This window comes from Rattus rattus, chromosome 5 (genome assembly GCF_011064425.1).
Source record: "Rattus rattus isolate New Zealand chromosome 5, Rrattus_CSIRO_v1, whole genome shotgun sequence".
Taxonomy (NCBI): Eukaryota; Metazoa; Chordata; class Mammalia; order Rodentia; family Muridae; genus Rattus; species Rattus rattus.
Window position 1 is genome coordinate 14484270 of NC_046158.1, and position 16643 is coordinate 14500912.

General features: G+C 38.8%; 1 protein-coding gene across 1 annotated transcript; it reads left to right on the forward strand.

Moving 5' to 3' along the window:
• The first annotated feature begins 9755 nt into the window (after window positions 1–9755).
• LOC116900128 (olfactory receptor 50-like) lies at window positions 9756–10697 on the forward strand. Its single transcript, XM_032901902.1, has one exon. It carries the CDS (start codon window positions 9756–9758, stop codon window positions 10695–10697), a length of 942 nt encoding a protein of 313 aa, XP_032757793.1.
• Window positions 10698–16643: the final 5946 nt, after the last annotated feature.

A 16643-nucleotide genomic window follows, 5' to 3' on the forward strand; every position in this document is an offset into this window, starting at 1 on the left:
CCCAAAACAACAAAAACACATGCTACATTCATAGCAGCCTTATTTATAATAGCCAAAAGCTGGAAATAACCCAGATGCCCTTCCACAGAGGAGTGGTTAAAGAAAATGTGATACATCTATATAATGGAGTACTACTCAGCTATCAAAAACAATGACCTCACAATGGTAGAACTAGAAAATATCATTCTGAGTGAGGTAACCCAATCACAGAAAATCACAAAAGGTATACACTCACTGATAAGTTGAAATTAGCCCCAAATCTCGATTTTCCCAAGATACAATCCATAAACCACATGAAGCTCAAGAAAGATGACGAAAATGCAGATGCTTCAGTCCTTCTTAAAAGGTGGAACAAAAATATTCTTAGGAGAGTATATAGAGGCAAAATTTGGAGCAGAAACTGAAGGAATGTCCATTCAGAGCCTGCCACACATGGGTATACAGCTCATATATATATACAGTCACCAAAACTAGATGAGATGGTGAAGCTAAGAAGTGTATGCTGACAGTAAACCGATATAGATGTCTCCTGAGAGACACAGCTAGACCATACCAAAGACAGAGGCGAATGCTACCAGCAAACCACTGAACTCAGAATGGGACTCCTGTTGGTATAATTAGAGAAAGAATTGAAAGAGTTGAAGGTGCTTGCAACCCTATAAGAACAATAATGCCAACCAACCAGAGCTCCTATGGACTCAACCACTACCCAAAGACTACACATGGACTGTCCCATGTCTCCAATTGCATATTAGCAGAGGATGGCCTTGTTGGGCCCCAATGGAAGGGAAGCCTTTGGTCCTTCCAAGTTTGGACCTCCAGTGTAGGGGAATGTCAGGGGGATGTGGGAAGGGGGTGGATAGGGAAGGGAACACCCATATAGAAGAAGGGAGGAGAATGAGATAGGGGGCTTATATCCGGGAAATTGGGAAAAGGAGTAACACTTGAAAAGTAAATAAAATATCCAATAAGAAAAGAAGAAAGAAAGAAATGTAAATAAGAAGGAAAAAAAGACTATACATGGACTGACCCATGGCTTCAGCTGCATATGTAGCAGAGGTTGGCCTTGTTGGGCACCAGTGGAAGGAGAAACCCTTAGTCCTGCCAAGGTTAGACCCCTCAGTGCAGGGGAATGTTGAAGGTGAGGGGTATGGATGGGAAGTGAAACACCCTTATAGAAGAAGGGGGGGGCGGGGATCAGATAGGTGGCTTATCTCAGGAAACCGGAAAGGGAATAACATTTGAAATGTATTAAATAAAAGAAATGTAAGTAGAAAATAATCAATTAAAATTAAGAAAATACAACCAAAATGAAAAGTAACATTATCCCCAAATTAAGTGGTGGTGGGAAAGTATAGATAATGCATGCTACTGTGCCACCGCCAGTAACAAGGATTTTTTTTTTTTTTTTTTACAAACTAATTGATAGAACATATGAACAAGCATATTAACATGTGCATAATTTGATTTAAAAATTACACTAGAATTCTTGTCCTTTGTAAATAGCAGAATAATTTTTTAAGAATATATTTATAGTATATTTTCCATGGTGATAAAATAAACAGAACGATGGACTGTTGTTAGAAAAAAAAGATGGAGTTTCTTATTCCAAAAGATTTTGTTTCCCATTCCCCTGGTAACTAGAAGGCTCAAACATGGGATTTCCTGAAACTTATCTAATCTCATGAAAGCATTTAATAACAGGGTTATGTCTTTTTGACTCAGTTAACTCAGGCCTGAATGTATTGGTGACCAGAAAGGATTTGACCATCATATTTTAGGGTTGGTCAAGGTTCTCATTGTTCAGTCCTTGTGCTGTCCCTGGAGTTTGGGTAGGGGCCTCATCACCTCCTTCTGGTCTGTGTCATCTTTAACTGCAAATGAGTCTGTGATTCCAGATTGCAGTCATATTGACCTCCAGGGCAATGGGAAGGACCCTTCTAATGAGGCTCTAATGGGGAAGTGTTTTATAGAGAAAGTACAATGTTTAGGCCAAACATGTTTATGAACCTATTGGACACCGTTAAGATTGCCTAGCTATTATGGATCCTAGAACTAAGTGATGACCTCTGCCTGTGCATTAAGAAAAATGGGGAGGGGTGGTATCCTGAATATGATTTTAAAAGGGATGAGATCCATCTGGTAAGGTGTCTTAATTAGGATTTTACTGCTATGCACAGATTACCATGACCAAGGCAATTCTAATAAGGACAACATTTAATTGGACCTGGCTTGTGGGTTCAGAGGTTAGTCTATTATCATAAAGGTTCAGAAGCATGGTGGTGTCCAGGCAAGCATGGTGTAGGAGAAGCTGAGAGTTCTACATCTTGTTCTGAATGCAAACAGAAGATTAGCTTCCAGGCAGCTAGGACGAGGGTATCAAAGTCCACACCCACAGTAGGACACATACTCCAACAAGGCTATACCTATTAATAGTGCCACTCTCGCAGACAAATATATACAAACCACCACATAAGGGGAGTTTAATACAGGGTAGAGAGCAAGGGCAGAGAGTTAATTCAATTATTGTCACTCTCTTAGGTCAGTTAATTAAATTCTCTTTTAGGGTTTTGTTTATTTTCTCTACCCACCTTTAACTCTGGGATCTATAGGTACAATAAATTTTCCAATCAATCCCCAGAATATTGGCTAGTCTCTGATTTACCTAGGATATAAATGCTGGTCCACTGGTCTATTGTCTGATTCTATCATCTGAGGAAGTCCATACTTTCTCAGTATGTCTTCTACGAGTTTCTTTGTCATCATGGATGTAATTTTATCCTCGGTGGGAAAAGCCTCAGTCCAACCTGAAAGCTATCTATAACCATCAGTAAATATTTATATCTAAATTTTTCTGTTTTTAACCTCTGTCTGTCTGCCTTACATTGGACTCTGGGCTATTTGTTTCTGAGCCTATTATCAAGTTTCTTATTAGCCACCATACTATTTAGCTGGCAGGCTTTATAGATTTTAACAATCTCAACTACCTTTGAGTTTGATATTAGCAAATCCTGTATTCTCTGGATGTCTATGTGGGAAGGGCAGTGGATCTTCTGAAGTATGTATAATCTCATTTCTTCTGGCACAATGAGTTCATAATCTGCTGTTCTTTACCATCCACCATAACACTGGGTCATGTGCAAAATTCTAGTCCAGGCATTGTCATCTTTTGAATACTTAGAGTGGTCAAGGAGCATAGAACCCCCTGGATATAGAGAAGTCAAAGACAAGAAAAAATGTTGGCCTCTTAAACTGGGTTCTTCCCTCTATGTTGTCCTGAGTAGTGGATGATGGCCAGCTTCTTAGGCCCTCATAGAGGCCCTAGAAGGGAGTTTTAAAAAATTTTAACAATCTTTCCTCTTGCTGTAATAAGCCCCTTCCCTATAAGTAGGCCGTTGGAGTGGAATGGCAATAAAGTCATTGTGTCTTTTCTCAGCTCTACTGACTTGGTTAGAGTTATCAGTTCAACTTTATGGGAAGACATTTCTGCCAGGAGTAACTCCACTTATATTATCTCAGTGTTTGAGATCACCACTTACCCAGCATACCTCTATCTTGAATGAAGCTGTTGTCATTGGTGAACTATATCTATGAATCGATTAGAGGGGTATCCTGAAGATCTGGTATGGTCCCATGAACATGGGCCAAAATATTTGAGCAGTCATGTAGAGGTCCATTGAGGTCTGTGTCAGGTAGCAGGGTAGCTGGGGGCATTTAAGAGGAGAGACTAGTAATGAGTCATTCTGGCATTGGTGATGGCCAGGCTTTGGCCCAGTGATAATTTGTCAGCATCTTAACCAGGAAGGCCATAGGCTCAGTGATGCGGCAATCTCTGGCACCTGGGTCACAGATCTCTCATTGATAAAAAAATAAAAGGGCATAGTCACTTCTGGCAACCCCAGAGCTGGTGTAGAAATTTCTTTCTGTCCTTGTAAAGACATCTCTCACCTTCTTTTCATATATATCTACCAGATCAAGGGAGGTTCCTATGGTTAGTACAAGAGGGATTCTTAGTGCAGGCTTGATAGTCCAAATTTCCAAAGGCCTCCAAGGTATCCTGGGTCTCTTCTGGCACTTTTGTTTGGTTTCTGCTGCCACCAGGATCATTTATAAAGTGTTGGAAAGACTTTATCTTCATGTTTTAGCAAGACAAAATGTTTTATTAATTATAAGGAAGGTGTTGGGTTTCCCCTCTGTTTTTTAGATTGCCCTAGGCATTTTTTTTAACTGGGAGCAGTTTTGATCATTAGGATCCCCTTAACTCTTTTTCTAGAAGTCATTTGTTTTAGACATCTCCTATAGAGATAGGCCACTGGCCCAGCACCAGGGCCTGATTAAGCTGTATGTTTCTAGAAACTGTATGTTTTAGATGTCTCCTACAGTCCTCTGGTTTGACCAGACTGCCAATGGGATCTTTCAAAAGTCTCAAGTCTATTGCCTCTGCTTTTTCTACCTGTCTTTTCAACACTTTCTCTTTTATTAAACATATTCTATGCCATTAAGTCTCTCAGACTCGTTTCTCTTAATCTCTCAACCCTCTGGAGGTTTTCCTTTTTTTGTTTTGTTTTTGTTTTTTGTTTGTTCATTTGTTTGGTTTTGGTTCTTTTTGTTTTTTTTACTTAATATCTAGTGCTGCCTGGTTAATAAAAGCTAGAGATATTGCTGTTTTCACTTTGAAATGTCTCTATGACCCTTTCTAAGAAAGCTGTAGAACTATTTTTATTTCTCTTACTAATATCTTATTTATCTTTAGCCAAGTTGGTGGGCTACTTTACAACCACTTTGAGATTTTTCAGTCTGGTTGGATTCCCCCATGGGGCCAGAAGAAATTCTGCAAAAGCTGTTGGTAGTCATCCCAAGCGGACTGATGCAAAGGACTGTCTTTAAGAGATCGTTTACTGAAAAGGAGGAGTTCTGAATTTTCCAGTTATAAAGGTCACTATTGGCAGAGAACCAATAGTGATGAAGTTGGGTTCTTTTATTATTGACCAGCTCTGCTGCTCACAAAGGCAGGATGACAGACTCAGGCTTAGGAGTCAGCCCCTGGCAGTTTTGTGTCCCTGCAGCAGGTCTTCCTTCCTGTGCCCTCAAAGCAGTTGTTTATGACAGAGCTGCTGTTCTGCCTGAAGGGTTGAATAAGGTAGGTATGCATGTTGTCTAGGAAGCAAATTTTTCCTAACGATGACAGAAAGGGCCTGTCTCCTAGCTTTAACATAGTGGAGTTGAAGGCATCTGTCCCATGTTAAATGTCCATCAGAAAGTCACCCAGTAGCATAGACAACAAAAACAAAATAGCAACAAAATAAATTCCAAGCACTCTGCACTGCAACATGACACCTTAAAAACAACCAGAAGGTGGTGATCATATACAAGAAAAGAAACTAGTCCCTTCCTCTTTGTCAGGGAGAAATAAAATTTATCAGATTAGTGAGGTGCTCTTGGCTATCAGAGCCCATGCTTGCCCCAGACCAGGACTCAGAATTTTGTCTTTCCTGAGTGGCCATGGTCCCCTAGCACATCTTTCTTAACTGCTTCTGGCCATGAATACAGATTTAAGGTGGCAATGTCTGGGTAGGGAGACAGAGGTGGGACTTTTAGGATTCCTGGGAAGGTATTGAGTTAGAAGGAAGTGAGGATTCTGCCATGACAAGGGTCTAGGAGACAGACCATGCTGGAAAGTAGAGGAGGGAGAGACAGTCAACATGTAGGTACAGGGAGAAAACAGCTCCAGGAGAGCTGCTCAGCACTGTCCAGGGCAGCAAAGATAAATTATAGATTTAGTAAGTTTTACTCAGGAATATCAGAAGGGAGTGTGTGTTAGCCACTTGGAGCTAGGAAGTGACCTAGCTGTTGAACTACTTAAGACTTATTAAAAATAACGCTACACGTCTGTCTTTCATTTGTGGATCCAAAACATTTGGGAAGGTGATAAGAAGCATGTGCATAGCCAATGGGGAGTTTAGAGTGAATTAACTATCTACTACTACAGGGTAGAGCCCACAGCTTATAGGTTAGCTGAGGAGAAAATCATAATTAGCCGCTATAGAAAATCTGAAACAGCTCCATATTCCACACCTGGGATTAAAACAAAAACCTATTCTTTTTTGAGGTACTTTCTAGGGGTCAGGTGTGTCAAGATAGAGCTAAATATCTTCCACCCAGTCACTCCAGTCAGGATCTCATTGAAGTGAACCATGTATGCAGCAGTTATACTTTATATAATAAACACGTCCACAGAAAAAGGTGCTGATGTTCTGCATGAAGAGTAGAAGGGATATCTGGTCCAAATGAGTGGTGTGTACAACAAACATGACTTTCCCCCATGAAGCAATGTGCCTTGATCCATAGCATACTGTGTTTGATGTTGAGTGTTGGCTATTTTTGTTATAGACTGAAGAGATCTGGACAGATGAAGTACAAGTCTGTTCAAAGATGTATTGTGGATGCCAACTACATTACTGTATAAAAAAAGAGTAGAAAATGAGATTTCTGAACTGACAGATACTACTGTGTATTGCTTTGAGGGGGGCAAAAGCTGGTAGAATCCTAAAGCTTTTCAATTTTTCTAAAGAATGACATCTACCAATATGTTATCAGAAATTCCTTAAACAAAGAAGGTTCAAAAGCATCCAAGATTCAGAATTTTGTTATTCCACATATCCTACAACACAAACACCAATGTATTGCTCTGAAGAAACAGTATACTTAAAAAATGAAGAAGTTGAGGCAATACATACTGTAGGACTTGATAATAAATCTACTCACATCATGACATTCAAAAAGTAGACAGAACAATGCACGAGGAGGGGAGAGAAGGGGGGAGGTGGAGAGAACATAAAGCTAAGGAATGAATCATATTCTTCAAAGGTATTTCTCCAGTGTCCTATGCTTCAAATTATGTAAGTCCTCCACTTTCTATCCCTTCCTAGGGCTTATTCACATTATGATTTCATTCACTAATAGGCTCAGAGTAATTATGATGTAACCGCATCTCAATCATTGGCTCATCGAGCTGAAGACAAAGTAAATAATTAGTCTTTTGGGGGACATTTCATATCCCAAAAAACAATAATGAAGTTTAGGGCTGGAAAATATAAATTTCAGGACTGGACACAAATTCCCTTTAAAAAAACATACACAGAATTTTTTTGTTTGTTTTATTTTGCTTTATTGTGGCAGAACTTTCTTCTATAATCACAGTCCCTCCAATTCATGCTTGTTATAGCCTGTAATAGACTCCCCAGTTTTATTATTCCATGAGTCCCATGAGGAGCTATTGACTGCTGGTGGCTTTGGGGGCAGGGCAAATCGTGGTTGAGTTAAGCGAGTTTAGTGTGTAGCTTCTACTGTCCCACTAGGCTATAGCGGATGGTGCCACACACTGGAGTACATGAACAACACAAATTTAACCTGGGTTATAAAATAACAAAAATAGAGGACACAAAGTAGGAAAGGGTGGGAGTGAATCTAAGAGGAGTTAGAGCACAGGATTGGAGGGGAGGACCAATATTATCAAAATGCATAGGATGTATTATTGAAGTCTCAAGGTATCAATAAGACTATTATGTTTGAGTAAAATATCATAGATTTTTTAACTTAGATTTCCATATTTTTGCTGATATGAACTAGAGATATATGGACTAATTTGGAATGAATTTTGTATGGGGCTAAATGGAAAGTTTTACTGATAGCTATCCTCTAGATATGTGAGAACTGTATCCATGTAACACAAATCCCACTGATTTTGAAGAAAACTCTGAGATTTATAGGGACTTCCACTATTCCCATTGGTCTGAGTGACAATGATATACAAGCATCTCACACTTTTAATTCAGAGTGAAAATTTTAGTGTATTTTTGTCATTGTTAGAGTGTCATGTGGTTCCAAATATTGGTTAGCACACTCAGTCACAAGCTCAGTTCATAAGACTCTCTGTCATTTTCCCCAAGATAAATAAGATGCTAAAGATATTTGTGGACCAAAAAGTTCCTAGTGGCTTCCGTGTTACTTTTACCTTTATTCCTCCATGGATAAACAAACTCTCCTTTACTACTTCAACAGCTAATTGTGCTCCCCAAGGAGACAATGGAAACTTAACAATTATAGCATGCCTTAAATTTAGACTCAAGATGGCAGTGTTATCCCTTGGGGTCCTCTCTGTATCTTGTAAAATTAGAGTTTGTACCAAATTCTCAAGAGCTGCAGGCAAATGTTTATCAGTATATCTAACTTTGTTTTGTTCTGAGCTGATGAGGCTTCTGACCGCCACCATGGAATGTTCTGTCCCTTAGAGATGCTACTTATTATTCTGTCTCCCATGCCTTCTAGAGAGAAATGGAGGGACCGTCTCATTCCTTGAAGTTGAAGGTATCTGATTTTATCATCTAAGGGGATATGTCAAAGTAGGAGTAGGGAGAGAATTTGCATTCAGTCATGTTAGTGTATTGCTTAAGTGTATAACTCTATTGTGTACTACTATCCTTAGGCTCTATTTTGACACACCATGGTCCTATGCAGAGTTTTTGTCATGAATTCAGTATTTATCTAAAGTTTGAACGGAGAGGATAGCACAGTATCTCCATGTATAACACTTTATCTCATATTCATACAGTACTTAATTCAGGAGAAAAGAGGGGTATATAGTTTTTCTTCAACCTCCATTAAGTCTTGCTAGGTTTCTTTCAAATTTTGTGGCCAATCTCTTTACCTGTATCTATATTCACTGACACACTCAGGTGTACCAATGAATATATTGTATTGAAATGGCTGCAGCAACCACTGTTCACCTCCCTTTTATACCTGGTTTTGCTGTAATTCTCTTCTACTCACTAAACAGTATAATGTTTAAATCTAGATATTTCTTTTCTCAAAACTTTTCTTGCATGTACAAATGCTTTGAGAAGAGAACTAAAACTTTCTATTCAAGCATGAAGAGGGGAACAATAATAAATGAAATATTAGAAATATGACAAAGTAAAAGATCACTTAAGACACATTATCAAAAGAAAATTGGATTAAAACCAATGAGAGTGGAGAAGGTTATTTGATTACATTAGACAGGGACGAAGGGCTTCCTCAGGAGATTCTGGTATAGCTAGAGAAGCCAGATATTTCCTGGTATCCTATAAACCGTAAAGGGCATCATTGACCTTAGTTTGAGAGAATGCACACAGAAGAAAACTTGAGACAGGAATTTTTTTATACCTATCTCATGAAAATGTCTTTAAAGAGAGTGACAGAAAGCTGAAATTGTTGGAGTGGGGAAGATGCGAAGGGCATGTACAAGGCACATCATGTGTTCTTTCAAGATATTAACATAGATCTGGGCCTTTAACTCTCTAAATCATATATTAGAGCATCATAGCTATCCATTAGGTTCTTTGAGTTACAGTACAGACCCAGATATGCTTCTAGAACTAAGATGAGCATCAAGAGGCTAGCAAACCATTCTATATCACTGACTAGCTTTGCTATTGATGACTCATCTGATTTTTCACCTCACTCCATACATCAGAATACCTTTAAGGATTCTTAGACTTCTCAAAGCTGATCTTTCTTTATCTGATAATTGTTATATTTCAGGTTCCTCAAATGTATGTTAAACTGGTTTCTATGTCACCAACCTTCATTTAACATTCTGAAAGTTTGATATTTTTAGAAAATATGAATACACTAAAAACATTTACATCGCTGTGCCTTAATCGCAATGCTTCCCATTCTCACATTGCTGTGATTATTTTCATCTTGAGCAGAAGATGAAGAGCACAAGGAACCAGAGCAGTGCATTTGAGTTCATCCTCCTGGGGCTCCCCATCCGACCAGAAGAGCAAGGCATGTACTATGCCATGTTTCTGGCTACATACCTGACCACAGTGCTGGGGAACTTGCTCATCATTCTGCTCATCAGACTGGATTCTCACCTCCACACCCCCATGTACTTCTTCCTCAGTCACTTGGCCTTCACGGACATCTCTTTCTCATCAGTCACAGCTCCAAAGATGCTGATGAATATGTTGATACACAGTCAATCTATCTCATATGCTGGGTGCATTTCTCAGGCATATTTTTTCTTATTTTTTGCAGATCTTGACAGCTTTCTTCTGACCTCCATGGCCTATGACAGATATGTGGCCATCTGCCATCCCCTACACTATACCAGAATCATGAGTCAGAGTGTCTGTATCTTACTAGTTATTGCATCCTGGTTTTTATCTTTTGCTGGTGCCCTTGTGCACACTCTTCTTCTAGCTCGTCTCTCTTTCTTTAGAGGTAACACTCTCCACCATTTCTTCTGTGACCTGTCTACCTTAATTAAGCTGTCTAGCTCAGATACATCCATCAATGAGCTGGTCATCCTTGTTGTAGGATCACTGGTCATTACTGTGCCATTCATATGCATCCTGGTTTCATATGGACGCATTGGAGCCACTATCCTGAGAACTCCCTCCATCAAGGGAATCTGCAAAGCCTTGTCCACATGTGGCTCTCACCTCTCTGTGGTTTCTCTCTATTATGGAGCTATTATTGGGCTATATTTTGTCCCCTCATCAAATGACACTAATGACAAGGATGTCATTGTAGCTGTGATGTACACTATGGTCACACCAATGTTGAATCCCTTTATTTACAGTCTGAGGAATCGGGATATGAAAGGAGCTTTGAGAAATACATTTTCAAGAGTGACTTTTTCCATGTAATTAGCTTTTTCTGCTGTACAAGTGAAGTTGCAATCTCCCCACTATCTAAAGGGTCCTCTCCTATGAGAAGTGCTGTTTCTTAGTGATTTGGGGTATTTTCTGGCACACTTTACAGCACATATAGCTTTTAATCACCCCTTTTATGTATTTCATTTTCTTTTTTCCCTTTTCTTGGTCTGGTTTATCCTGATAGTCATGCACAAGTTTTCTTCACAATCTTAACTACACATTTTTCTTTTTATATAGAACCCTTTGCCTAAAATTGCAATTTAATGTACTCATTAATTTCCTTGTTTTATTTTTAATCAGTTTTAATCATTTTAATCATTTTTAGCAAAGATTGTTTTCTCCTAATATTTCCTAATATTTCTCCTTTCTGTTAATATTTCTCAAGGTTGTTTAATTCATGACATCGTGTGTGTTTAATTTTATAATTTAGCTAGAGTTTTCAAAAATAACTTTATTTCAAACTGTAGATATCTTTTCATGTTATTTCCACCTATTTATTTTTATTTCAATTTACATCACAAGGTGTATAAATACTACATACCTTGTATTGTTTCTTTATATTCATAGAGTTCATATTTTCAAATCATTTAGATTATGCTTAATTTCTCATTTTCATATGGAAAATAGGAATCTTTTTCTTGTCATCTGGAAAAAACACAGTATTTTTGTCTCATTTTCCAGAATCATTATCCTACCATGTAATCAGAAGTAATTTTTCAATTTAACTATTCTCTACCCTTCGAGCAACCTCCCTCTGACTCTTGTCCCTATATGTGTACTTTCTGTTCTATCCCCAACACGTTTTATCTGTATTACTGTAAACAAAGCTAGTATATAACTCTTTTCCCTCTAAGTTTCTGAGTGTGTTCTCATATTGAAATTGGCTTTCTGTAAAAGGCCACAACAGACAAATCGGCATCAAATTCATGAAGAAAACACCTATTGGAGATCTCTAGGTCCTGGGAAGGTGAAGCTCTGTGAAACAGTAGTGGGAGATATTCCAAAGGAATTCCAGAGAGTGTTGTGATTGTGCATAGTCTGTGCCTCAGGAAGTTCAGCGTCTTCAGATGTGAGTTGAGGAGTGGCTGGCAGGACATTAGAATGTCTAGGCAATCAGAATTGATTCTAATATTCTGAGATGTACAGCAACCCAACTGTCATGCATGAATTTTAAAATTAAAAACAATTCTCTGAGAGGCAAAGATTAAAACAGAGACTGAAGGAACATCCATTCAGAGCCTGCCCCACATGTGGCCCATATATATACAGCCACCCAATTAGACAAGATGGATGAAGCAAAGAAGTGCAGAAGTGTAGATCGCTCCTGAGAGACACAGCCAGAATACAGCAAATACAGAGGCGAATGTCAGCAGCAAACCTCTGAACTGAGAATAGGACCCCCGTTGAAGGAATCAGAGAAAGAACTGGAAGAGCTTGAAGGGGCTCGAGACCCTATATGTACAACAATGCCAAGCCACCAGAGCTTCCAGGGACTAAGCCACTACCTAAAGACTATACATGGACTGACCCTGGACTCTGACCTCATAGGTAGCAATGAATATCCTAGTAAGAGCACCAGTGGAAGGGGAAGACCTGGGTCCTGCTAATACTGAACCCCCAGTGAACTAGACTGTGGGGGGGAGGGCGGCAATGGGGGGAGGGTCGGGAGGGGAACACCCATAAGGAAGGGGAGGGGGGAGGGGGATGTTTGCCTGGAAACCGGAAAAGGGAATAACACTCGAAATGTATATAAGAAAAACTCAAGATAATAAAAAAAAAAAAAAAAACAATTCTCTGCTCTTCATACAAATGGATTGCTTCCTATGTTCATTAAAAATAATGCATCTTAAATTTTAGTCCTTGTGAAATTACATTTGCTCAAAGGAAAAGCATTTAAATTCATTTTTATGAGCATATTGCTGCAACCCATTTATTTTTGTTAAACTATTAAATCATCTCCATCACACGGCACAGGTGGGAGGAAGACAGAAAGAGGCTGGCCCACAACCACATGGCCCACGTGCAGTGGGAGCCAGTATAATGTAAGTGGTAGAGAGATGGGAGAGAAAGAGAAGTGGAATGGTTTGAGCACTGTGAATAGAAACAGAATTGAAGATGCAAGGAGCGGGGGGAGGAAGAACTTGATGTGAATAGCCTGCTCTGCCACATGAGGCCATGGGTGAAATCCTGACCCATGCTGAAAGCCATGTCTGGGTACATAGCTTTGCAACAGCAGGGATCTGTGTTGATGTCCATGCCTCATATTACCACCTAAAGCCATGAGGACATCCCTGGTCTGGGCTGCCACCTGTGACCATGTCGACGTCCAATGACTGTGCAGAAGTGGCCCTGCTCCTTGGTGGCTGCAGCACTCAGAAGAGTGCATCCTGGTGCATCTCTAAGAAGAGATGTCCATGCCTGGGTATCACAGAAGATATGACTCTCATGGGGGGGTAGTGGGCTATCCCTAAGGATATGAGTATAGGAGAGTTGGCCCCATCCCTTGTTTGTTATACAAAGGTGTGGATAAGGGAGAGATGCTACCCCATGCCACTTCAGGGAATCTCCCTTGAGGTTATTAGAGTGGGAGAGCTGTCCCTACCTGTTACAGGATACAGCACCTGAGAAATCAGGACCAAACCTCACCTAATAGCAGCAGCATAATAGAGTTGGCTCTGGTAAGCTCTGTGTAGGTGAGCTGGCCTGTGGACATGAGAGCAGGAAAGCTGATCCAGCCCCTTGCCAGGCACAAAACTGGCTGAGCTAGATGAGGCAGTGCTGGAGATCTTGCTGTCTTACTATCACAGCAACTACAAATGTCATAATAACAAAAATACTTCTAAAGAAAAATCCTATTCTTGATACTAAGAATATTTAACATAGAAAAAAAGAAGAAGAATGGCTGTAGGGGGCTTGGTAGAATGCCTGTCCAGCACGCAGAGAGCCATGGACTTGATGAGCAGCATGGCCTAAGCCAGGTATAGTGCTGCATGACTATAATTCTCACACTCAAGAGGTAGAGAGGGGAGGATCAGACCTCCAGGGTTAACTTACAGAGTGAGTCAGCAGCCAATCTATCTCAAAAATGTAAAAGAAGAGGGGGGGGATGATGTATTTGTTACTTTCTAGAAATAAAAAAAATGCTTAAGAATGAAAAGAGAGTAACGGGAGGAATATTTTGTTTAATGTCATGTTGAATCTAAGCAGACTTTGACTTTCTTGTAACTAAACTTCATCAGCTCTGTCAGCTAAAGTAGCTATTATTTTCTGTTATCCTCACAAGTTGAGGGAAAGGGGGCTGATTCCCCAAGAAGCCACTGCTCTTGGTGGTTGTAATGATTGGCCTTGTCGACTTCACATAGCCCAGAACCACTAAGGCAGAGAGTCTCCATGAGAGATGTTGGTAACCAGCTTGTCACGGCCCAATTTGAGATGGCAAGTAGGACCTTACAACCTCTACAGGCTGCAGGTGGTGGGTGTGCCAGAGACCTGGCCAGCTGACCAACTTAGCAATCACCCAGGCTCAGATCCCGAGCTTTTAGTGGGCCCACCCCAACATCTACACCATCTATAAACTGGTGGAGATGGTCCTACATATCTAAAGCTGCATGCTCTGCAGGACATAGGGCAAAGGCAGGATACCTGAAAGGACTTCCAATGAGAATCCAGTATTGATAGTATAGCAGAAGCAGACTGATGACTCATTGCAATGAACATTAGCAAGTAAAGATGTGTAGGCAAAAGGGTAAACTGCCTCACACTGTGACACACTACAGCTTTCACAACCAGATTTTTAATTTAAATTTTTAATTATTTTTTTGTTTTCTTTGGGGGAAAGGTTGCAAAGGAGGAGGGTGAATATGAAGGGATAAGGAGATGAGTAGGAATGGGTTGCATAATATGAAATTAATGAAGAATCAATAAAACGTTTTAAAAGATTCAACCACATCAGTGTACAAAGCAGTAGGTTTCATTGTGACTTTTTCGTACACACACACACACACACACACACACACACACACACACACACACATATCACTTGATCAAGTCAGCCTGCTGTGTCCTCTTCTCTTACTATCTCCATTCTACCCCTTTGCTCTCTTCCTTAGGAAACTGTCTTCAATTTTCTGGATGTCTTTTTCTTTCAATTTTTACATATGAAAGAAAATATGATACTAGGCTTTCTGCTTATATTTTTCATAGTAGAAAAAACTCAAATTCCATACTTTTCCCTGAAATTTTTCTCAGTTCTTCAAATGTCCTCATTCTGTGCTCTCCAAACATGTTTTTAAATGATTTCATGAGATACATGCTTGCACGAAAAATTGCATTAAAAACACATAAAAATGAAGTTATTTGTCCCTGTATGTTTTCATAACTGGACAATTTTCACTTTTAAAATTCATTCTGCACATGTTACATATATTAGTGTGTAAAAGAATTTAAAAACCTACTAATGTTACTTACTAAAATGTAACAAACTATTAGAAACAACTCACATATCTAGGAGATAGCTAATTATCATTTTAATTGAAATATGTTAATGATAATCTTTGTGCATCACCTATTAGTTACCTTGCACTGTCTATAACAATTTCTCCAAGGATGAACTCTCCTGTGTCTTTTTCAACGAACAGTCCTACCCCAGGAGAAAGCTGAGGTAATGATGCAAACATGCTGTTTGTCCCCTCATCATAATTTGGAACAATATAACACACACTAATTTCTCAGGTCATGAATAACTATATATGCATATATCTATCACAGTAGGCTACATGCTGAAAAACTTGTGTTGTTCAGAGTGGATTATTGAGCTCCTTGAAGACTCTGCAAGTTTCACTATATTTTCCACATTTCATAAAATATGGAAGAAATTTCCACATATTGTATATCAAGGTATCTCTGCTTTTTATTGTAGACCTATGGTCAGCATAGAAATAGAACTTACAAGAGGTGGGATGGTTGTGTAAACTTGGATGTCTAATCAGCATCATGACACCCTATAATAGACAGATTCTTGTAGTATAACTTACTTTGATCACCTTTCCAAAATATGAAAGAGTAAAGTGACAGCAACTTTGTACTCAAATATATTCTTTCTGATTTTATATCTCATTTTGAGGTGAAAAGCCAGGGTGTGTATCTTTTTGCTTTTGTTCAATTTCCATCATCTTCTTGGGCATGTTTTTCAGATTTTGCACAGAATCAGTATAATTTCACTCTTCTGTGCTGCAATAATTTACACAGAAACTGGAATCATTTTGTAGTTAAGGTAGTATATTATTTGGATTCCTATTGATTCTGTTTTAGTCACTACTAGAAGCTCCTAAAAACCTTTACTTAGACGTTTGCTTGGTCCTGTTGCTGAGAAAGAATGAAGATTTCTAATGTGATAAAAAAGATCCTCTATATGCAGGCTCCTGTAGAGCTCTCGAATCCATATATTTTTCAGCTAAATACATAGTCTTGAATTTTCTCTGTTCTTTAAATGTCCTCATTCTGTGTTCTCCAAACATGTTTTTAAATAATTTCATGAGATAGATGCTTGCATTAAAAACACATAAAATGAAGTTCCTTGTACCTGTATGTTTTCATAACTGGACAATTTTCACTTTTAAAATTCATTCTGCACATGTTACATATATTAGTGTGCAAAAGAATTTAAAAACCTACTAATATTACTTACTAAAATGTAACAAACTATTAGAAACAACCCACATATCTAGGAGACAAACAATTATCATTTTAATTGAAATATATTAGTTTTTATTATTATGGAAAAAGTAACAAATTTTAGTTCAACCTCAATAGCAGCATTACTTAAAGGATTTTTAATACAGTAGGATAAATAATAGGTGAAATTTAAAAATCAATCAAGTAGAAACAATTTATAATTTATATTTATATTTTCCCGTAATCTTTAGTTAACTCTTCAAA

Bases quoted from the DNA above. Each gene is read 5' to 3' on its own strand.
- LOC116900128 (XM_032901902.1), top strand. From the start codon at position 9,756: ATGAAGAGCACAAGGAACCAGAGCAGTGCATTTGAGTTCATCCTCCTG.